The sequence below is a fragment of the Castor canadensis genome, chromosome 12 (genome assembly GCF_047511655.1).
Source record: "Castor canadensis chromosome 12, mCasCan1.hap1v2, whole genome shotgun sequence".
Taxonomy (NCBI): domain Eukaryota; kingdom Metazoa; phylum Chordata; class Mammalia; order Rodentia; family Castoridae; genus Castor; species Castor canadensis.
In genome coordinates, this window is record NC_133397.1 from 24753883 (window position 1) to 24777289 (window position 23407).

A 23407-nucleotide genomic window follows, 5' to 3' on the forward strand; every position below is an offset into this window, starting at 1 on the left:
TTATTATTCATATGTGCATACAAGGCTTGGTTCATTTCTCCCCCCTGCCCCCACCCCCTCCCTTACCACCCACTCCGCCCCCTCCCTCTCCCCCCAACCCTCTCAATACCTAGCAGAAACTATTTGCCCTTATTTCTAATTTTGTTGTAGAGAGAGTATAAGCAATAACAGGGTTTTTGCTGGTTGAGATAAGGATAGCTATACAGGGCATTGACTCACATTGATTTCCTGTGCGTGGGTGTTACCTTCTAGGTTAATTCTTTTTGAGCTAACCTTTTCTCTAGTACCTGTTCCCCTTTTCCTATTGGCCTCAGTTGCTTTTAAGGTATCTGCTTTAGTTTCTCTGCGTTAAGGGCAACAAATGCTAGCTAGTTTTTTAGGTGTCTTACCTATCCTCACCCCTCCCTTGTGTGCTCTCACTTTTATCATGTGCTCATAGTCTAATCCCATTGTTGTGTTTGCCCTTGATCTAATGTCCACATATGAGGGAGAACATATAATTTTTGGTCTTTTGGGCCCGGCTAACCTCACTCAGAATGATGTTCTCCAATTCCATCCATTTACCAGCGAATGATAACATTTCATTCGTCTTCATGGCTGCATAAAATTCCATTGTGTATAGATACCACATTTTCTTAATCCATTCGTCAGTGGTGGGGCATCTTGGCTGTTTCCATAACTTGGCTATTGTGAATAGTGCCGCAATAAACATGGGTATGCAGGTGCCTCTGGAGTAACCTGAGTCACAGTCTTTTGGGTATATCCCCAAGAGTGGTATTGCTGGATCAAATTCTACCCACTTTTATCTGGGCATTATCTTATTTATTTATTCATTCATTCATCTATATTAATCTCTGTCCTACTCAATACTGATTTCACTCATAGAAATTACCTCAGTGTGGATGCTTTCCTAGGAAGGAGGCTTGGTGGCTAGGTTGCTCTGGTCCCTTCAGATCTTACCTTGGGTCCCCTGTTCTCACCCACCACTGGCTCAGCAAAACCTTTCCCAGTCTCTGCAGTTGTTCTTAGCTTGGCTATCTGCTGTTCCTCTTTCCTCTTGCCCCAATGCTACCACAGAGGTCTAGAAGTCATGATGTGAGGGGATACTTTATCCCCATTCACTTGTATTTTGGAGAGTGAAGGGAATAATTTATCATTAAATTTTGTCCTTCTTTCCAGATTCCTTGACAAAAATTTCATAGCTTGAGAAAAATCATACCTCCCTTGCTATGATTAGCTCCTTTATAGTATCTATTTGGTCACATCCCTCACCTGCATTTCTACTGGGGGACAGCAATTTTCGATCTTACCTAGGGACATTTCCAATGACCATGGCCTTGAACCTGCTACATTATGTTCTGTCCTTTCTTGGATACAACCCACCAAGTGACATTTAACCTTTTCTTGTACTGCTGCCAAGATTTAATGAGTTGTTTAGTGCTATTTGATCCTTCACTAAATAGTCCCAGGAATAAATATTTTCTGTTGATTCGTTTTTTTCTCTTTGCTTTATTAGAACTTCAGCATGTTATCATATGCTGTTTTATTGAGGATGTGAGAGGGGTCCTACACCTCTCTGAGTTTTAGACCAAAGGTCACTTAGGCTTTATTTCACAGTTTTAGTGTATATTTATATTTTGGTAATCATATTTCGTGGTGGTGGAAGGTACTGGAAGACTAATCTCAGCTGAAAGGATGTTATTATGATTCGGAATGAACAGGGTTGGGAATGTTTAAGTCTTTGACTTCAATGTATTTAATTATAGTACATTTGTGCTACATCCCCATCCTCCAGTACACATAACTCCTTACAATCATGGTAGGTCAGTAGATAAGGAAGGGAGAAAGATTGTAACTTTCATCTCATAAGATAATAAATCACGTAGAAAAGTCAAACAATAAACCTGTGATTACGGAGCAAACGTGAGGCTGAGAGAGGAGAGACGTGCCACACACAACACAGTTTTTGTTTGAATTTTCCATGTTATTCTTCTGGTTTGTCCTCAGATGAATTGTTTGTACATATGTGCATTGTACATGCCTGCTCATATATACATGCATGTATGCCTCACACACATATGTGTACATGTCTATGTGTGCATCTGTGCCTGTGTATGCATGCGTGTCTTTGCACAAGTGCACGTGTGCATATATCCACACATCCTGTCTATTCACGCAGAATTGTTTCTCTTGTTCTTTTTTGATCAGAAGCTAAGGTAGTAACAACAGTTATAACATCAGCCCTGCCTTTTCCTAGATGTGCTCACACTCATGGTCTCCTTTGTACTTTTACAGCATGGCCTCCTTTGCTCCACACACAGTTCCTCTCGATAGGCAAGATGCCTGATAATGCTGAGGTATCCCAGGGAACAAAGACCAGAGGACCATTTCTCTTCCTGCTGGCAGGTAGACACCCCTTCTCAGAGAGGATCCTGGGAGTGAGCTAGCTCCCCGTCAACAGGGCAGCAAGTCAGGGCTGTAGAGATAAAAGCTGCTTTTAGGACTGAATTACCCTAAACAGCTCTGACACCCAGCAATCTGCGGGAGTTTAATGGCTCCTATGATGGCTGCTGTGTTGTGTTCTGACTATCCCCTGCTCCCTGAGGGAAAGTCAGTGACACATGGGAGAAGAGAAAGGTCACGGAAAAAAACGCTATCCTGAAAGCAGAGCTGTAAAAATTAAGTTAAGGGAGGCTTTGGGGCTAATTTGGTTACTCTCAAGTTGGCTTCAGGCCAGAGCAGTACTAATAAAGTATTTGATATTGATATGGGTGCCATGGACTCAGCCATCTCTGGGTTACACAGTAACCCAGGTTTGGTGTTTAGGCTTAAGTGGGAAGTGGTAGTGGTTTAAATACCAGTTCTGCCTCACTCAGGCTTAAAGAGTCAAAGACTTCTGTCCTCATAAGTTCTTGTAGGAAAACTGGGAGAGATGACTTGATCTAGTGTATCACTGTTGAAGTTGTATCATTAGGATTTGCTACTTCCAGAGAGACAGGAAGGCGTCTCCCTCACTGCTTTCCTCTTTGTAGCTCTGCTTATTGAATGGCTCTAATTCATGTGAGTGAAATCCTTACAAGGGTCTTGGGGTTGTGATACCTCTAGCAGATGGACAGATGGAGGTATAGGCAAACCTACTGGCCAGGGAATCAGAGCTAGAAAGAACTGACTGCCAGTTCTAGGTTCCAGAGTCTCTACGATGATTCGGAGAACAAGTCACACACAGGAAAGTGAGAAATCCAAAAGTGAAGGGTAGAAAGAAAAGCAGTGTGAGAGCATCAGGACCAAATGGTGGACCAAAGAGAGGGTCATGTATGTAAGACTAAAGGCTAGAGAAAAGAAGGAAGAGATGGTTCTCTCTCATTCCTGCCTGCAATGCAGTCATGGTGGCTGGAGATCCAATGGCCATTTTAGGACCTTAAGCAACAAGGATGAGGAGAAGGCCAAGAGGATCACAGAGATATGGGTCTTGACATCAACAGGCACTGAACTAATGACAGTAGTCACTTACAGGGCCACTGAATTAACATCAGAAATCATCTATGAATTATTTTTGTTATAGGACTGGACTTTTCCTTGGGCTTCTAACCATTGGCTGTGTCCTACTTCAATCTGAATGGAGCCTCCTAGAATCAAGGCCTCCACCCACTGGCAATGAAAACACCACCAAGGAGAGAACACTGCTGTTGTCCTTCCAACAGCAATGTCAGCGGAATGAGACTAGGTTCCCAGTGCTTCTCTAGACACTGCAGGTGTCCTTCAACTTGCCTTCTTTGGCAGACAGCCAGATACCTGAGTCACTCCTGCTGGCCCAGATTTCTCAGGGAGGTCTGTCTCATCCTACCACATGATCAAGGCCATTAGAAGTTAAGAGTGTTGTGTGGAAGCCTGGAAGGTTTCCCCAGGCCACACCAGCCTAGGAGTAAAAACCAGAATCCCAATATTAGTAATCAGTAGTATTTTCCTGATAAACTTGAAGGACCCTGAAATTTCTTGCTTAATTCTTTATAGTCACAACACACATGCACATACGTGTGCACATGCCACAGTGCTCTGCCCCTGTCCCTTCATCCCCTTCACTTGCTTTCTTTTCTTCTCGGCACATCATCATTTGAAGCTGTATCACCTGTCTCCCCCACTAGCACGTAGACCCTACAAAAGTGGGGCTCAGTCTGTTTTGTTTACTGCCTAAAACAATGTTGGTCATAAAGAAGATGGTTAATAAGTCTTTGTTAACTGAAAGACAAAACCCAAACAAAAACAAAATAGAAAAAAGACATTAGGTTACATTCCAGTCCCAGAGTCCACTTGAATAGTCAGAAGGGGAAGGTCATGGGACTTTTGACCACTTGGAGCTCCTGTTAGGCAGTGAACAAAATAGTGTGAGCTGGTAGGGGAGACAGTGCCAGGGTGGTTAACTGGGGGAGTTCTAGTAGTGTGATGGATGTTTGCTGGAAGCTATTTTGTCTCTTATCCATGACTAAAAGGGGATAGGCTCCCAAGGAACCTATACACATTCACATATGGCTTGGTCTCACACGCACACACACACATACACATGCATGTATATACGAACATACTCATGTACACACATACACCAGCACACACTCATGCACACACTCCCAACACACACATAACTGAAAAGCAGGGAACACCTGAAGTCTCTGAGAAAACACTTGAGTCCTAGTCTTTAGCAGTGGGGGCACACTATAACCCAATGGTTGATGGAACTGATCAGCTGATAGACTGAATGAACTGTTTAGTGGGGTCAAAATCATAAAGCCAGTTGAGGGGATTTAAACTGTCCTCTTTTTCACACTGTTATTCTGAAGCCTAGGGATTCCTCCCCCTCAACCGCCCTGACTCTCAGGTAGGTTGCAAGACAACTACAAGCTCTTCCTTATTTTCCTTACATGTTAACATTAATCCTAGAATATGATCATTAAATCTGTCAGTCATTTACTACAAACTAGTAATTAGGTGAATAAAATTTTCTTTCACCTTATTATGAAGTCACTGATAATATTCACTATAAAACAAATCAGCCTCTCCAATCTAATCACTTGGGATTTGTTTGAAAATTTTTTCATGGAGAAGGTTCTAGAGCCTTCATTATTTCCCAATTTTGACAAACTTTGGAAGACTAAAGACCCTCATTCAATTGATATTGAGGGATGGGTTCTTTTGGGGCAATCCTCTGTGCCCTCACATAAGTCATTAATTTCCCTCAAGTGAAATGTGGGGGGCTTCCCTATAAATTGATGATTAATTAGGTGGTAGAATTAACTGATAAGAGGGCCCCAAATGCAAATACCCCTTTTTACCCACTTTTTAAATTTTTTAAACATGGCTAGGTTTAAGAGACTAGAAAATAGAATTCACTTGGAATTTTTGTAACACAAATGAAGAAAATATGCCCAGATACACACTTAGGTGTATATACAAAAGAACGTACAGCTCATAGAAGGAGGCGGACCGTAAATACATTGACTATTTGGAGAGGCAACATACCAGGGATGAGCGAATTGGCCCAATATTTTTGGTTGTATATTTTGGTAACGGTGTTGGTATAGTATCGCATTTTATGTATTGCTCTATACCCTTCAAAGCCTGTTAGAAAGGACCTCATTTGCTCGATACAGTATCTCTGAGAGGAATCTTGGCCTCTCTGACAGCCTACTTATCATCCTGTTGTTACATGTACTCAGTAGGCGCTTCATGAATACTTAAGTGCCTGTGAAATGCTGAAGACACAGGCTTGAGATTGAGTCTGGGCATTCTGCACGTTGGAATCCCTAATGGGCTCTCAGCGTTTCCTGGAGATTGGCTGATCTCTGGCACACAAAGGCAGTCACTGCAGGTAGACTCTAAGGTGGTCTCCATCTCCTGGTGTTCACACTCTGTGTAATCCCCTGCCTCTGAGTGTGGGCAAGACTTGTGAGTTGCTTCTACCATTAAAATATGTAAAGGTGGTAGATAGCCAAGGCAATACTCAGTCAAAAGAACAATGCAGGAGGTATCACAATACCTGACTTCAAACTATATTACAAAGCAATAACAATAAAAACAGCATGGTACTGGCACAAAAACAGACATGAAGACCAGTGGAACAGAATAGAGGATCCAGATATGAAGCCACACAACTATAAGCAACTTATCTTTGACAAAGGAGCTAAAATTATACGATGGAGAAATAGCAGCCTCTTCAACAAAAACTGCTGGGAAAACTGGTTAGCAGTCTGCAAAAAACTGAAACTAGATCCATGTATATCACCCTATACCAAGATTAACTCAAAATGGATCAAGGATCTTAATATCAGACCCCAAACTCTTAAGTTGATACAAGAAAGAGTAGGAAATACTCTGGAGTTAGTAGGTATAGGTAAGAACATTCTCAATGAAACCCCAGCAGCACAGCAACTAAGAGATAGCATAGATAAATGGGACCTCATAAAACTAAAAAGCTTCTGTTCATCAAAAGAAATGGTCTCTAAACTGAAGAGAACACCCACAGAGTGGGAGAAAATATTTGCCAACTATACATCAGACAAAGGACTGATAACCAGAATATACAGGGAACTTAAAAAACTAAATTCTCCCAAAACTAATGAACCAATAAAGAAATGGGCATGTGAACTAAACAGAACTTTCTCAAAAGAAGAAATTCAAATGGCCAGAAAACACATGAAAAAATGCTCCCCATCTCTAGCAATAAAGGAAATGCAAATTAAAACCACACTAAGATTCCACCTCACCCCTGTTAGAATAGCCATCATCAGCAACACCACCAACAACAGGTGTTGGCGAGGATGCGGGGAAAAAGGAACCCTCTTACACTGTTGGTGGGAATGTAGACTAGTACAACCACTCTGGAAAAAAATTTGGAGGCTACTTAAAAAGCTGGACATCGATCTACCATTTGATCCAGCAATACCACTCTTGGGGATATACCCAAAAGACTGTTACTCCAGAGGCACCTGCACATCCATGTTTATTGCGGCACTATTCACAATAGCCAAGTTATGGAAACAGCCAAGATGCCCCACCACTGACGAATGGATTAAGAAAATGTGGTATCTATACACAATGGAATTTTATGCAGCCATGAAGAAGAACAAAATGTTATCATTCGCTGGTAAATGGATGGAATTGGAGAACATCATTCTGAGTGAGGTTAGCTTGGCCCAAAAGACCAAAAATCGTATGTTCTCCCTCATATGTGGACATTAGATCAAGGGCAAACACAACAAGGGGATTGGACTGTGAGCACATGATAAAAGCGAGAGCACACAAGGGAGGGGTGAGGATAGGTAAGACACCTAAAAAACTAGCTAGCATTTGTTGCCCTTAATGCAGAGAAACTAAAGCAGATACCTTAAAGCAACTGAGGCCAATAGGAAAAGGGGAACAGGTACTAGAGAAAAGGTTAGCTCAAAAAGAATTAACCTAGAAGGTAACACCCACGCACAGGAAATCAATGTGTGTCAATGCCCTGTATAGCTATCTTTATCTCAACCAGCAAAACCCCTTGTTCCTTCCTATTATTGCTTATACTCTCTCTACAACAAAATTAGAAATAAGGGCAAAATAGTTTCTGCTGGGTATTGAGGGGGGGAAGAGGGAGGGGGCGGAGTGGGTGGTAAGGGAGGGGGTGGGGGCAGGGGGGAGAAATGAACCAAGCCTTGTATGCACATATGAATAATAAAAGAAAAATGAAAAAAAATATTTTTCCATGCAAAAAAAAAAAAGGTGGTAGGATTCATTTTTTTGACAATATAAGGTTGTAACTTCTGTCTTGCTAGCAGACTCTTTTTCTCCCTCCCTCCATCCTTCCCTGCCCATCCTACTTCACTGTCTGAGGTGGCCTCTAGGTAGTTAGGAACACCGACCCCTCAGCCAAACACCTTCCAGGAACTGCCAACAACCCTGTGGGCTTGGGAGTGAATTCTTCTCCAGCCAAGTTTTCAGATGAGACTCCAGTCCTGGCTGATGCCTCGATTGCAACCTTATGAGAGACCATGAAGCAGGAATGACTTGCTAAGCTGGGTCTGGCTTCCTAGCTCACAGAAACATGTGTGTTTCAGGCCACTATTTTTAGGCAATTTCTTTCAAAGCAATAGATAACTTGCTTTTAAAGGTCCTGCAGCCAGTACTTTCATTGGCTTCCTCCTCTTTTTGCCAGCAGAAAAGTCTCTACCCTGTGCTCTCTCTTCTCCACGACTCAGTGATACCTAAGGCACAGTTCTACCATGTGTTTCTTTTCCTCTTTGCAGGGGAAGACAAGCAGGGAAGACCTTTTGTAATCAAGGATTAATCATTTATCCTTTCTCCTTCTAAATCCTTGGTTCAGCTCCAGACCCAGATGAATGAAAAAAAAAAAACAACACTTCTGTGTCAAGGGCACTGAGACTTTGCTGAGTAGGCTACGGAGGGGCAGGGCTGGTTCACAGGCAGAAGCAGTAAGGCTGGGAAAGGAATGATGATGAAAAGTGGTCTTCCTACAACAAGTGCTTAATGTACTTGTGCTGATGGAGGGCCTTTGTTTTCTGCTAGTTGTGAGCTAAATGATCTTAATCAAGGCGTGCTGAGCCCAGAGCTCCTGGATCATTTATTGTCTTCCACTTATGTAACTTGTCACTGAAACAAATGGGGAAAAACATGCTTTCTCAGGCCAGCCGGGAGAGAGGGAGAAAGTGGGCCCTGTCTGCTCATCAGGGGAGCATCGGCTCTGACATGGCATTAAGGCATTTTGCCAGCAGCTTGGTCAAAATTCCACCATGATGGAGTGTCAGACTGGAGGCTCATGGGACAGAGCTGGGTGGGGAGTTCTGAAGTAATAGTACTGAGGTCCTGTCATCTCCTGGGACACTTAAGTTTTCTTTCAGAAGTGGTAATTGGGCCAGATGTGGTGGTAAACATCTATAATCCTGGCATTTGGGAGGTAAGGCATGAGGACTGTAAGTTTGACCCCAGTATGGGCCAGGCTATATAGTAAGACTCTGTCTCTGAAAAAAAAAAAAAAGATGATTGGTACAGAATAATTTGCAATGCACTGTCTGAGGCAGGATAAAGTCAGGGTATGGAGTAGAATTAATGCCTAATTAGTGTCATAATTCTAGACGGGTGAGAAGAGTAGCTTCTTGTGGAACTTATGTGGACACAGCACTGGGTGGTGCAGTTTTCAAGAGCAGCACTTGGCTCATTCCCAGCTGCAGGACCCGAGGCACCCTGCATAGTCTCTAGCACAGGGTTAGGAGCCCAACACAAGCTGTTAGATTGAACTCAAATCTATACGAATTCTTCTTCAGGGGCTGGATGCAGGGAAAGCAGGAAGGTCATTGCATTGAGTGCTGAGCTGAATCTCAAAGAGGAAAGAGAGAAAACAGCTGACTTGGAAGTGACCAGAGCTTCTCTGTAGATGCAGGTCCGCAATTGGGTGCTATTTGGTGGTGTTCAGGACAGGCACAGAGCTGGAAAGGCATTGACTTTGCACCCTGGCTCCGCAGTGGACTGGGAGAGCAAGTCACCTACCTTCCAGTCCTCCATTTCCTTAATTCTAAAATGGGGAAAATAACGAAGGCTATGTTCCACACCCCTCCAAGCCCTTGACATGTATTAGTTTATGTGATACTAAGGGGATGTAAATACTAGTAATACAATCACCATTTTTTTTTTTGATATGAGGAAACAAAGGCAGATAGGAGATGGGTGTTGCTTAAAGTGAGTGGCATGGCTCGGATTTAGACTCAGGTAGTTTGCACTCTTAAAACCTATGCTATATTACTTCTTCATAGTGATGTCTACTCTCAGGTACCTGCAAGAATCGAATGAGATGATACCGAGTGTGTTAGTAACTGTCCACTGGTGTATGATGGAAGTAGGTGTTCTACAAACTGTGCAGTGTATTCTAGGATGCTTTGTTGCCGGTGGGTGCTCTGTCATCACCTCTGTCACTCTCAGCAGGTCCCTGGGAAAGTGCTGTCTTTCCCTTGGCCACCAAGAAGACCCTAGTCCTTGGAGATGCTGACTGACTCTCCATCATGCAGAGTCTCTCCCTCTGGAAGAGACTCCTTAATGTCAGTAATGGGGATCATGAATCACGAATTAGTTCCACACCACCTCTCTTCCTGGAGCACAGCCATACTAGCTCCTGGGGGAGGGAGAGGCACCCAAATGAAGAGTGACATGCTAATTGGGAAGGTGCTCAACCTGCTGCAGTGACTGGGAGTTGGTGAGCCTTGTTAAGGCTGGGGCTTCATGCATCACCGTAAGTATGCTTGTGACAAACACACAGTCCAGGGTTCAACAGCAAAGCAGTGTGGCAGGAGAATGGCCAGTGGCCGATGGCCTCCATGGGTCATATCTATGGCTCAATGCCTGCCACTCCTTCAAGAGCTGTTCTTTGCAATTGAATGGATGCTAACAGAAGTGCTTCCAAGAGTACCCGTGAAGACTGGGGTGCACAGGGAACACCTATTAGCTGCAATAATCAGCTTTCTTACATGTGCACGGATGCAACTGCCTGCTTGGTGCCCCATCTTGACTGTTAGTAAAGATGCAGATGTGCGGTTTAAGCAAAAACAAACAAAAGAAACAGTTTTTTTTTTTCAGTCAAGAGAGATCTCTTTAGAAGATCTACTTAGCAATGGGATCCCTCTAAGGTTCCTTTTCTTTTGTGGTACTGGGGCTTGAACTCAGTGCCTTGTGCTTGCTAGGCAAGTGCTCCACCACTTGAGTAAAGTCCCCAGCTCTTTTGCTTTTCGTTTTTTTTTTTGTTTTTTTTTTCCCAACAAAGTCTTGTGTTTTTTGCCCAGGCCAGACTTGGACCTTGATCCTCCTACCTTTGCCTCCTGAGTAGTAGCCAGCATGAGCCACTGTACCTGCCCCCCACCCCCAAGGTTATTTTTATCACAACTTTGCCCTTCCAGATGTTATCTAGCTTAGAAAACCTTACTTTCTGTGTGATTTTAAAGAAATATGCTCTTTAGCCTTTTACTTAAGTTGTATAATTCCGGGCAACCTTAACCTCTCTGGACCTCAGTCTCCACATCTGTGAAAAGGGAATAAGGCGAGATATTGTGAGAAAGAGATCAGCACAGTTCCAGGCACTCAGCAGCCCCAAAAGGACCCAGCAGCACTCGGGGACCAGCAGTTACTACTGCTGGGTGAAGAGGAAACAGTACCAGGTCTTTGCTGTCCAGATGATGGACGTTTAAAGGATTCTGTATGGCTCTGTACCTGCCTTACCATCTTCCCAAGGTCCAGGCTGCTCATCTGCAGCCCTGATTTTTCTGTTTTTCCTGGGAGTAAGGTTTGAACCCAGGGCTTTGTGCATCCAAAGCAGGTGCTCTACTGTTCGAGCCACATCTCCAGTCCATTTTACTGTGGTTATTTTGGAGATGGGGATCTCACAGACTATTTGCTTGGGCTGACCTTGAACCATGATCCTCCCAGTCTCAGCCATCCATGTAGGTAGGATGACAGGTGTGAGCCACCACACCCAGCATGCAGTCCTGGCTTTCTAAACGACGTTGCTAAGGAATCTTTCCCAAAGAGCTTGTTATGAATGTGGATTTTGACTTCACACTCTCAGACATTCCACAGGGCTGCAGGGGTCTGGGAATCTGCACTTGCAATAAGAAGCACTTGCAAGCACCCCCTCACCCAGCCAGGGGACCCCGGTGCAAAGGACATGAGAAACTGTGACCTGTACATATTTCTCCATGGTCTGACCAGCTTGCTGCTGCATTGTGAGTCCTGGAGTCTGTCCATAATTAGGTTTTTCTGGATATGCCCTTGAGTGAGTGGGCTCCTTGGGTCCCTTCCCTGTCTCACTTCCTGACCTCTCACATCTTGGGACTTCCTACCTCCAAAATTGGCATACAGAAAAGAGCTATGGCTAAAGATGGGTTCTTGGTTTCCTTCCTACTCCAGCCTGGCATGGACTGTGCAGTGGCAACAAGTGAAATGACAGGAGAAACTGGATTGGATACACTATTTATTTAGGAACAGGATGAATCAGAAGAGAAGGGGCCCTTCACAATCTGGGTGTGCCATTTAGCTATACTTGGCTGGGCCTGTAGGGTCTGAGTGCAGAAGGCTCTGAGAGAAACAAAGACCCTCAGTGAGTGGGAAGGAGGTTCTGAGGAGGGGTGAAGTCTGCCTTTCAACAATGCCGTCATCCCCAGAAGGGCGTGCTTGGAACATAATGGCTCTAGCTACAGATTCTATTAACTCTAATAGTTGTTCTGTGGTGAATGGATAATGCATTTAGCAGAAATAGACTCAATCAATTTATATGAAACACATAAAACTTTCTCTTGGAATCGGCATCTGTTCTTGAATCATAGGAGCGTGTGTGGAAATGGACAGTCTGTCACCCTGACTTCAGGGCACATCAGCAGGGCCATGGGTTAATTGGAGAGATAGGCCAAATAAAGCTGTGGTTTCCTTAATGCCACATCTCCTCAGCCCTTGGAATCATGGAGCTGGGCATGGGGACGAGGAGCCTGTCTACTTCAAACCTTGACAGCAACTTATCTGCCTGGGCTGTGTTCACATGAGCCTCACATGTGCTGTTACCTGCAGGTCTGCAAGGTCACATAAGGCAGAGCAGGCCCAGGGCCATGGCTTGCTGGTGCAAACTGGCCAGGGGTCCAGTGCAGAGGTTCTGTCTGACTCCTTGTCCGGGGCTCTTTGTGGGGATTCTGCATAATTTTAATTGTTTTTCTCCCTCTTTAGCAAAAGATGCACACTCAGAAAATGGTAAACCACCTGTCACGAGACAATACAGAGGCAAGGTCGTGGCTTGGATGCCAAAGCTCCATACACTAGGAATGTGAGGCTTTTTTTTAATGGGCTCTCACTATGTAGCCCAAGGGCTGGGGTTACAGGCATCAACCTCCACACCTGGCTAATTGGGTTCTCAGCTGATTTTCTTTGGCCCTCTCTACACAACATCTGAACTCCAAAGAGAGGGTAGAGGTGCATTGGGCCCTGTGGCCTACTTGTCTTCATATGGGCTTCTTAGGAGGGAGAAGGGTCCAGTCTACTTGTACCTCCTCAGTCCTAATATCTTCGGTGACCGCTGGAGACAGGGTCAGAGACAGAGTTGGAGATGGAGACTGGGAGATAGAGTATTAGAGAGGGAGGGAGAGAGAGAAAGAGAACCTGGCTCTGCGGCCCATGATTGCATTATCCCAACTATTTGGTTAGTGTAATTGCATGTGCAAAGCTGACAAATGTAATTTCCCCAGACTTAATACTTGCCCCATTTTCTCCTCCAGCTTCTTCATCTGATTAGCTAAAGTGACTCAGAGGCTTCCGGGAATGCCATGTGTAGCACCTGCATAGGCTTTTCTCTTCCTGGATGCTCCTTCCATTCAGTTTCCCCCTAGGCTAGAGGTGAGGGGACCCCCAGGCCCAGGCAGTCAGGCTGAGTGGGATGTGAGGAGGAGTGTTTAGGGAAGTGCAGAGGCTTTGAGAGATACTGTTTTCCGAGGACCTGATTTGGCCTTTGTATTTCTAGGAGCTGCTCTAACACCTGCCTGGAGGAGAGCCGAAATGCCACCAGCCACCTCTGTTCCAGCTCAGCAGAAACTGACAGCGATGAACTTTGGAGAGAAAATCTTATTATCTTGTCTCCTTGATTCTTTGTCAAAGGTTTGGGAGCTGATTGTTTACAGCTCCTGCACGGCTCTTATCTGGGACTCTTTCCCTATCTCTTTTCCATTTTTAGTGTTTTTCTCTGATTGGAGTTTTTCAGACCTAACAGTGGCTTAGTTGGGTGAAAGAGGGCAGACTTTGGTTTCACATCCCGGCCCCACTCCCTGGCAGCCATGGGACTCTTAAATTCTTTTTATGCCACTTTCTTCCTCTCTATGATGATAGTAGCAGTAATAGTCCCTAGGGCAGTGTGATGACAAGTTAGAGTGTGAAACAACCTGGTCTAGGGTCAGCCACTCTCAGTGATCGTCCCCTTCCCTTCCCTCCCCTCCCCTCCCTTCTCCTTTCTCTCCCTTTCCTTCTTTCCCTTCTGGGCTCCATTTTTGTCCATGGGGTCCTCCCAGGTAGAAGGTCTGGGCTTGGGTTAAGTGTGACGGTGTGGCTACCCCTGCTAGTCCATAGGCCACTCTTCTTCCCTGTGGACCAGAAGCTCTAGAACCACAAGTATTAGTCACCCCCACCCCTGCTGTAACCACGCACCATGCTGGGCACAGGGAGGCACCAGGCACATGAGTGATCACGGAGTGGGTGCCTGGCCTTGGCCTCTGGAGTCTATCTGACCTTGCCTCCACAGTCCACTAGCTCTGCCTTGCCTGAAGCAGACACATTGCTATAGCTCAGCCATTTGCCTGCCTGCCCCTACCTCTTCTAGACTGAGAGGTTTCCGAGTTCCTGGCCTGAGTCTTGTGCTGCTCAGTATCTCTGAGCACAGAACTGGCCTCAGAGGAAGTGGGTAAGGACTGCAGGTGGGTCTGGATGAAAGCCAGGTTAGGTCCAGTCCAGTGTGGTCATTCTCCCTGAGCATGAGGCTGAGTCCAGAGAATCGGTGGATATTCACGTGGGTGGCGGGAAAAGGTGGCCTAGCTCCTGGGAAATCCTCCCCTGCCCCACACTCCCTTCACACACACTCATAAGTATCTACAGCAAAGCAAGACTAGAGGACTTAAATTATGACGGAGAGAGAGGTCGTTTGTCACTGGGACACAGCAGAGGGTGGGGTGTGAGAGCTGAAGCCAGCTTCTCCTTCACTTGAGCTCCTCCCTGATGTGGTAGTAGGTTCTTGGGAAAGGCCACAGCCTTCCCGAAGAGCCTCAGGTCACAATATGTGACCCCCAAAGATGACTAGGGATGTTTTTAGCTCAGTGTCCTCTTTCCTTTGAGTTGAGGGTTACTCGTGTGTGTGGGGTGGGGACTGACATGTAGCCACTTGCCTGAGTCTTGCTCTGAGGCTGGGTCTGGGATTAGGCGTAATGTTACTCTCTAGGGAAGCTTATGTTTCAGCTGGAGTCATCTCCAGCTCCTCCAGCAGCCACTCATTTCTAATTCTATTTGGAGGTGGTGCGGGAGGTGGTGGTTTGAACCACTGCATGATTTCATTAGTCTGAGTGGTCATTGGGCAGGCCCTTATCGATTAGCCTTTTAGGGACAGTGGGAGTTATGTGGCAATAAACTCAGACTCAGGCAGGGTGACTGGCTGCTTCCTAAATGCTGGCTGCAGGGTTGCAGCTGCTGACATCTGAAAACCCAGCTCAAGCCTCCTGTTGCCCACCAGTCAATCAATAGATGTTTCTGCAGTCCCTACTATGTAATCGGTGCTGGTGGTGAGGCCAGGCAGGGGTGAGGGGGTGAGAAGGTGTGTGTGCCGCCATGTCCACTTAACACACGGAAAGCGGAAGTCTGACCTCTTTCCTGACTTTATAAATTTATAAATTTGTAAATTTGCTGAATTTATCACATGAAGGTAGTATTTGGCCAAGTGCCAGTAAGTAAGTGGAGGTGAGTCATTGGGGTTGAGTGGCAGGAATTCATGCTGTGCATGAATAAGGTAGAAAGCAGCCTCTAACCCAGGTTAGGTGTTTTTATGAACCACAATGGCCAGTGGGGAAACAGAGTTCTGCAGGCTGGCTTCTCCTCTGTGAGGAAGGTTGGAAAGGCTCTTCGAGGGTTCTAGTTAAAGGTGAAGGAAGGGAGGAAAGGGCAGGAGTGATGGGAAAAGCCCTGAACTCTTTTCTCTGGTTTGGGAGCTGGATCAAAACAGGCAGGAATCAGGAAGGGGTAAGAGTCAGTCTGGAGGCAGCTTTGTCTTCCTTCAAAAATGAAGCAAAACTAATAGTAAGTTGAGAGCTAGTAAATTAGGTGGCAAATTTTTGTTTATCCTTTGTACATAACAGGGATTTTATCTTATAAGTAGAAATAAGATTTGTCATTTACCTGTTGTTATTTTAAGAAAGACTTATGTTTTATAGGAAGCAGAATAATAGAGCATGGTGGACACTTGCTTCTCCAGGCCACTCAGGTCAGAAGTCTCAGTGCCCAGGTTCTAAGGCTCCTATAGGGGTCACTGGACTCACTGGGGGTGAGGTCTAGGTTGGGATGTGTGGCCCTAGGTAGTCCTAATCAGTTCTTCTGGGGTTAGGCTCACAGGCTTCCATCCCATAACTGCCAGGAACAGATTGGTTTGGAGACTGATTCTAAGGGACTTTCTCTTGATGGTTCTCTATGGTTTATGGCCAGAGGTGGAAGAAGCCTGTGTTTGAATCAGGAGCTAGAGCCCCCATGACAAGTCTTCCAGCGTGGGGTATGACGATCAGAATGGCTTTGGCGGAGATCCAGCACTGGGGAGGTGTGTTGAACTGAAAGCTTTCAGGGATTTATCCAGAAGAGGGTTGCCCAATTTGTGCAACAGGTAGCTTTGACCTTGGGCTCAACACTCTTTATGAGAAAAGGAAATCTAATGATAAGATTTACTTTCTTCAGTAAATGGGGAGTGGTTTCAAAGAAGTGAGTTGAGGAAGAATACCAGCTTGGTTCTCCCATTTATGTGGGGACTGGGGTTCCCTGGGCATAGAGGAAAGTTGCTCTCTTCCACAACTTTCATTACTCTGGTGATGTGAGGCCCATATAGCTTATGCTTGGGGCTCTGTAACCTGAGAGCAGGTGAGACTCCTCCCAGAGGCCAACCTTTTTTTTTTTTTTCCCCTGAGGAACTGGGGCTTGAACTCAGGGTCTACACCTTGAGCCACTCCACCAGCCCTTTTTTGTGAAGGGTTTTTTCAAGATAGAGTCTTGCCAGCTATTTCCCTGGGCTGGCTTCGCACCTTGATCTTCCTGATCTTTGTCTCCTGAGTAGCTAGGATTACAGGAATGAGTCACCAGTACCCAGCCAACTTTTTAATTCTTTAACCACAGGTTCCCACCCCAATCACAGCACATACCTTTCTTCTGCCTGCTGCAGCAATTGCACTGCTCAATTTGTGAATTGAGCCCTTACCTCTAGGGTCAAAGATGGGGTTCTGTCCTGATATATTTTCCCAGGTTTTTGACTCCTTGTTTGAGTTTCTCTCAAATAGATTTCTTGAATTGGGTTCTATGTTCTGAGGCATCTTGTCCTCCCCGCTGACTGGAATAGAGAAAACCCAGTGGACTGAGTTAGGTGAAGCCCAATTTCAGGGACAGAGAAAAGTTCACACTGGAGAAGGTGGGAGGAGCAATCTGGCCTAGGTTAAGTGGGGGCGGAGGGGGTAGGGAGATCAAGGGTCAGTGGGCTTGGGGGACAAAGTGCCAGGGGCAGGGCAAACTCACTGGTGAGGTAGCAGTCCAGGCTGATGGAGATATTGTCAAACGCCACGGTGGCTTTGGATCCTTGTCCCCACCATGCAACTATCTGGAGCCAGAATCTGTCCATGTCAAGAGAAATATGGTAAGGAACAATCCTGGTCAGTCATGTTCTAGGATTCAGCATCTAGTAAACATGTGCTGAGCCCCAGCTTGGAGTTTTAGTTTTGATCGGCTTTACCTAATCCCAGAGCAGTGACAAGAGGAGAGCAGTTAACCTCTCCCCAACTTCTCCAACACAGAGCACTCCTCAGTTCTGGGCCTGGGACCAAGACTTCCTGATAACCCAAGGAGACCTCCTTTGCTTTCTAGGTGGGCAGGCTGGATGGACTTGAGGTAGGAGGCTGTTTATACTCAGCTCATTCTCACCCATGAGCTGAAGTCATTATTAAATAATTAATAATAATAATAGTAACAAGACATGAATGTAAATGGGGAACTGTTTGGGGGGGTTGGAAGGAAAGGACACTGGAGTGAAGAAGATGGAAATGCATTTCATATATATACATTTGAAAACACCTAATGAAACTCACTAAACATTGTTTGTAAAAGGGTCAAGGAGAGAGTTGGGGAATGGAAATATAAAGGAAGGGGTGAACTTGTTCAATGTACATTGTATGCATATATGGAATTTTCACAATGAAATCCTCTTATTTAATTCAAGAATAAAAATTTAGAAAGATTAAAATGTTTCTGTATCAACTGATAAAGAATCACTGTTCCCTGAGTGCTCCTAATTGTTTCAGCAATGAGGTCCTTCTCTGATGCCCACTGGGTTTCTCAATTAACCAGCAACCAAAGGGTTAATCTCTGACACAGCAGGGTCTTTAACATCCTGGGTCTTGTCCTGTATCACTTGATATTTCCCAACTGGTCCTTAAATATGAAATGGCTGCCTATTACCCCAGGGAGTGTTTGTAACCCACATGGAGTGGGTCATAAAGTATTAATAGTAACTCTTTGAGATAATGCTTCTTTCCAGCTATTTCATAGTATTGGAGGACCAAGTCCTTACACTGTGGCCAGAAAGGCTTTAAAGGGAGATAAACAGAAAAAATACCTTGAATTTATTTGTTTCCTTAGAAATGACCTTTCTGGAAGACTATTAGTCAACCAGCATTTTCCGGTGATAAAGTGTGTCCTGAGAACCCTGAAGACCTTTCCCACCTTTCAGAAGATTGACTCAGAATGACCTGCAGAACGGTGTACAGTCTCTGATATAGATGTTAAAATATGACAAGAGGGAAGCCATGTCTGTTAGTCAGTGACTGAATAAATCACATGTGGAATATAACTATATAATGGATGCTACTCCCATTTGGAAACAGAGCTGACTTATTCAGACCAAATGTATTAGGGTTAAGATTAAGCCTAGGGTTAGAATGCACTAGGAGACATGCTATAGAATAGATGGATATCAAAAACATTATGCTAAAGAAGCAGACAGTAAGTTAAAGGCCTTATTTTGTGGATGGGATTGGAGAACATAGTAAATGAAAAAAGCCAGACTGAGAAAGACAAATATCGCATGTTCTCTCTCATATGTGGAATCTAGTCCTTAAAAATGAATGTCAGGAATATAAAACTGGGGGTGGATCCAAGTGGGAAAGGGGAGGGTGAAAGAAAAGGGGGTAGTGGGGGGATGAAGGTGGTTGAAGTAGTCTATACATATATATGAAAATAGAACAATGAAACCTGTTGAATTTGTTCCAAGAATGGGAAGTGATAGAGGGGATGAGTTTGTTTGGGGTATATTGTATGCCCATATGGAAACATCACAATGAAACTCTACTGTACAACTAATCTATGCTAATAAAAATGGAAAACAAGATCCCATATGGAATGATTCTGTACAGGAAGCATTGAAAATAGGCAAATCTATAGAGACAGAAAGCAGATGACTAGTTGCCTGGGGCTGGGAGTGGGAACAATATTGACTGCAAATGAGCATGAGGGTCCTTTTTTAGGGTGATGGAAATGTTCTAAAACTGGATTGTGGTGTTTATTGCACAATGCTATAAATTTTCTAAAAATCATTCATCTGTATACTTAAAATGGGTGAATGTTATGGTATGTAGATTATAGCTTAATAAAGTTGCTAGGAAATGAGGAAGAGAGAGAGAAGAAGGAGGAGGAGGAGGAGGAGGAGGAAGAGCAAAGCCTTGAAATCAAAAGTAAACTTTTATCTAAACAGTGTGTTTGTGATCCATTATATTTAACTGAATGACTTCCCAAATATGCCTTCACTCATCTTATGAAGTCAGGTCACAAATAATTTTTTTTCTGTAGTCACAGAGAACTCAATCTGCTTTGATTCTAAAGAAGAAATCTCTGTATCTGTTGCATCCCTGGAGAGCATCTCTGATGCTCCCAGAATACCATGATGGGGTCTGCATGTCCCCCTCAGTAAGGACAGACCAGCAAGGAGGGCTGGTGATTGGTTGTTTAGAAGGAGTGCCCAGTGAGAAGCCCCAAATCCTGCTCTGGGACCCTTGGGGATGCTGGGTGTGAGGGGATGAATAGTGTGGGAATGTATCTGTCCTTGGTACTTGGGCATGTCCCGCTGAGAGGCATTTTCTTTGACCTTGACACACGCCTATTTTCATTTCATACTGTGTACTGGGCCCTATGATAGTTCAATGGGAATTCTAAGGGAGATCAGTCAGGAACACTGCATTCAACATGCTTACTATCTGGCAGAGAGATTGGTCATGTGTAGGATGACACAGAATAAAGTAGGAGGCAACTGTCACATGCATATGCAGGTAGAATGCTGCAAAGAAGGAGCAATCACAGCAGGCTGGGGAGAGCAGAAGACATCATGGAGCAGGTAGCATGTAGGTTGGCTTTAAAGGCAGGGAAGGACTACAGGATGTGGGCATGGGATGGATGGAGCATGGTGAGGAGAAGAAACTGGTGTGAGGGTTGTATAATCAGGGACAGGCTCTGTCCTACCTGGTGTGAGGGGTGTGGATGGAGGTAAGGATGGTGGAGGTGCTTAGAGGAAGGCTGAAGAGTTTCCACTGTCATTGAATCAAAAAGGGAGAGCTATTTTCAGAAGAACAATGGCAAAATACAAGAGTTTTTTTGGGTAGGTATGGTAGGATCAGAGATCAGAATGGGGATAAAGGAAAGGAGGCAGAGACAAGGCAGGCAGGGTGGCTATGTGAGAGGCACTGTTGCTGCTGCATATGTGCCTCACATGCCTTCATGGGGTTTCTCCATGAGCCTTGGCAAGGGCACAGCCATGATTTCCCCCTAGTCTCCACAGGCAACACAGTTCTTGGATTGAGCCTGTGTAACTTGAACAAAACCAGGTCTAGGATTCTCATCTGTAAACCCAGGGCCCCAATACTTCTGCCTTGTTCCTTTTAAAGAAGATGGAAGCATTAGACATGTGTTAGCAAGAAAACAGGCACTTAAAGCTATGGGAAGAGTGAATAGAGAAAATCATGTTCCTGGTGAAAGCATCAGCATGGCAAGCTGCCCAATGCTCCTGTGCCACGGTAAGCATGGACCTCACAGCAACCTGTGTTCCCATTCTCCATCCCAGGTCATCACCTCCTAGTCTGTCAACCATAGGCCACATGCTGGTTTTAGTGCTTCATTGGTTCACCTTCCAGGCAGACCTGAGGTCCATGAGCAAGTAAATGAGATGTGCGTGCTTGCAGAATATGGGGAGGGTCCCCACCATGGGTCCTTCCTGGGGAAGCTGAGTATCTCCCTGTCTGGCTCTGCTCTGCCTTCATTCTTTATTACTGAGAAATTAGAGCTGCAAAGTTTCCCAACAGCCACTAGGCCTCTTAGCATGGACGGGATGATGCAAACTGGAGCTGGGATGGTTTCTAAATAGAAGAGTTTCTAAAGTGTTCTATGAGGCGCTGGCAATGGCAGCTGCTGTTTAAAAGCATTTGATTGACACTGGGAATTGCACAGATTTTGCGTCAGGCACACTCACAACAATCAGAGAAGATTCAATCAGATGGAAGCATGAAAATGTGTGATGCTGCCTCTGTCTATCCCAGGGGCCAATCCTTCTCCAGTATGCCAGCCTCCAGAGGCTCAGGGAAGGGACAAGTAGGAAAAAGGAGAGATGAAGGTGGGCCATGGTGGGGTGTGGGGAGGATAGGGGTTCAGTGGAGGCAGTGTGTGAGTGAGGTCTGGGGTGTTAGGTAATGGGATACATCAGGACCAATCAGGAGTTTCTTCTCTGTGAGGGAACTGGCCAAAAGTTCCCACCCAGATACAGGGTTCTCTACTTTGGATGGTACCTGACTATGTGTCTTCACCTGAACCTTAGGTGAAGGAGAGGTTGCTCTTGCTGGAGCTGGGCAAGACTTCCTTCACTCTCAGTCTTTTTGGCTCAACCACCCTTTCTTGATGAGTTCCCCAAAGATACAGATACCATGTCACTCTCAGAGTCAGCTGTGGCTTTAGGTAGTCCATACCAGTGGACCATTCAGGGACTAAAGGAAAGTTTTAGCATGTACCAGGTGGATTATTCTGTGACTGATGAAAGCAATGTCTGTGTCACATTATTGCCAAGACTGCAGGATCCAGGTGGTTTTGACAAACATCTAGGTTACTCTGCTGTCTCCAGCCCAAAGCTTTCATTCTGAGGGGGGAATGAAGTGGAGACCCATTATTAGAAGAGCCTTTGTTTTCTCACCATGGGCAGCCTGGCCAAGGGGAAGGTGAGTGATTTCTTTGGGGTTCCTCCTGCTCTCGCCCACTGATCTGTATTATCTAGGAGTGTAGCAGGGGAGCCTCCTCTTTCTTTGGCAGTGGAGATGTTGCTTCCCGCCCCTTAACAGTTCAGACTTTCTCAGCTCTTTCTGTTTCTCCAAAGTAACTTGTTCTGATTACATGGGTTGTTATTGCTTCTCTCTCTTTTTTTCTTGACAGAAAGGTTTAGGACTTGTTAAAACAGATTTGGCTAGAGATCTTGATTGGAGCCTGACTTTGTATAAGAATCCCTTCACCCTTTGGTCTCGCTCAGCTTACAGAGCAGCCTGTTGAAAATTGGCCCAGGGGGTTTCTGGGAGGTGGTCATTTGGATCATGGGCAGGTTTAGAGGGGCAGCTTTGGAAAGGGGTGCCTCCCAGACTTACCAGGCAGATCTCTCTGCCTAAGAAATGGGAATGCTGTTCACATGCTGCTCAGAAAATGCGCCAGCTCATTCAGGCAGCAGACTGTTAATGGACAGTGAATACAAGGCCTTATTTGCCACCATTTCAGCCTTAGGGATTGACAAACCTAATTAAGTTCACTTAATGATTTTAAGTAGCTGACAAAAAGGTGTGTCTGAATGTGGACTGAGGGAATACCATCACTTTGGAGAGCAAGAAGGAAAGAACGCCTGGATGAGATAAATGGCATTTTTAATGGATGGGCACCACTTCTCTGATTCCTCCACTGGCCATTTAGTGGGCTCAGAAGGAGGGAGTGTTCTGCATCCCTTTCGCAGCTGGGGCTTGTCTGGGAACTGGCTGCTTAGGATAGAACCGGTAGATACTGCTGAGAAAAAAACACTTTCTCCAATTCCTCATTGTGCAGTTGATTTGCTCGGCAAAAGTCATCTAAAATGGACTGTCACAAGGCTCGGGTCCAAGTATGCATTTCTATTAGAATAATGTGGTGATGAAAAATCCCTGCCATATCCCTCCTATTATCTGCGTATTTGACTTCAGTGACTGGCTGAAGAGGAGGGGCTGATGGACAGCTTTGGATTCCTGGGTCCAGCCCTGATTGGGTTTGATGTGGCAAGAGGTGGACATGTGTCCTGCTGACTCTGAGTCTTTGGCTCTTGTATAGTAAAGTGGGGACAGGCCAAGTTCAAAGTCAGACTCAAGAGCTGGGAGTATCCACTACCCCATGTGATCCTACTCTCAGAAGTAATTTACCACTTCCTGACTTGGTTTCCCTCTGGGCATAACATCAAGGGAAGAAGAAAAGTCAATATAGTGTTTCTAAGGCTGCCAAGGGCCATAGAGATCTTTCACAATGAGACTGGCTTCCTGAGGGAACCCTTCTGGAAATAGGAGAAAATGAGTTTTTAGTTAGGCTG

General features: G+C 45.1%; 1 protein-coding gene across 1 annotated transcript in view; it reads right to left on the reverse strand.

Annotated features, from left to right (window-relative positions):
* The window catches only part of Alk (ALK receptor tyrosine kinase), a 689643-nt gene that overhangs the window by 57152 nt on the left and 609084 nt on the right, over positions 1-23407 (reverse strand). The window contains exons 10-11 of the mRNA XM_074049423.1: positions 17308-17402; positions 16997-17125 (exon numbers count right to left, since the gene is read on the reverse strand). Coding sequence (XP_073905524.1) covers positions 16997-17125; positions 17308-17402 — 224 coding nt within the window. The remainder of the gene's footprint in view (positions 1-16996; positions 17126-17307; positions 17403-23407) is intronic.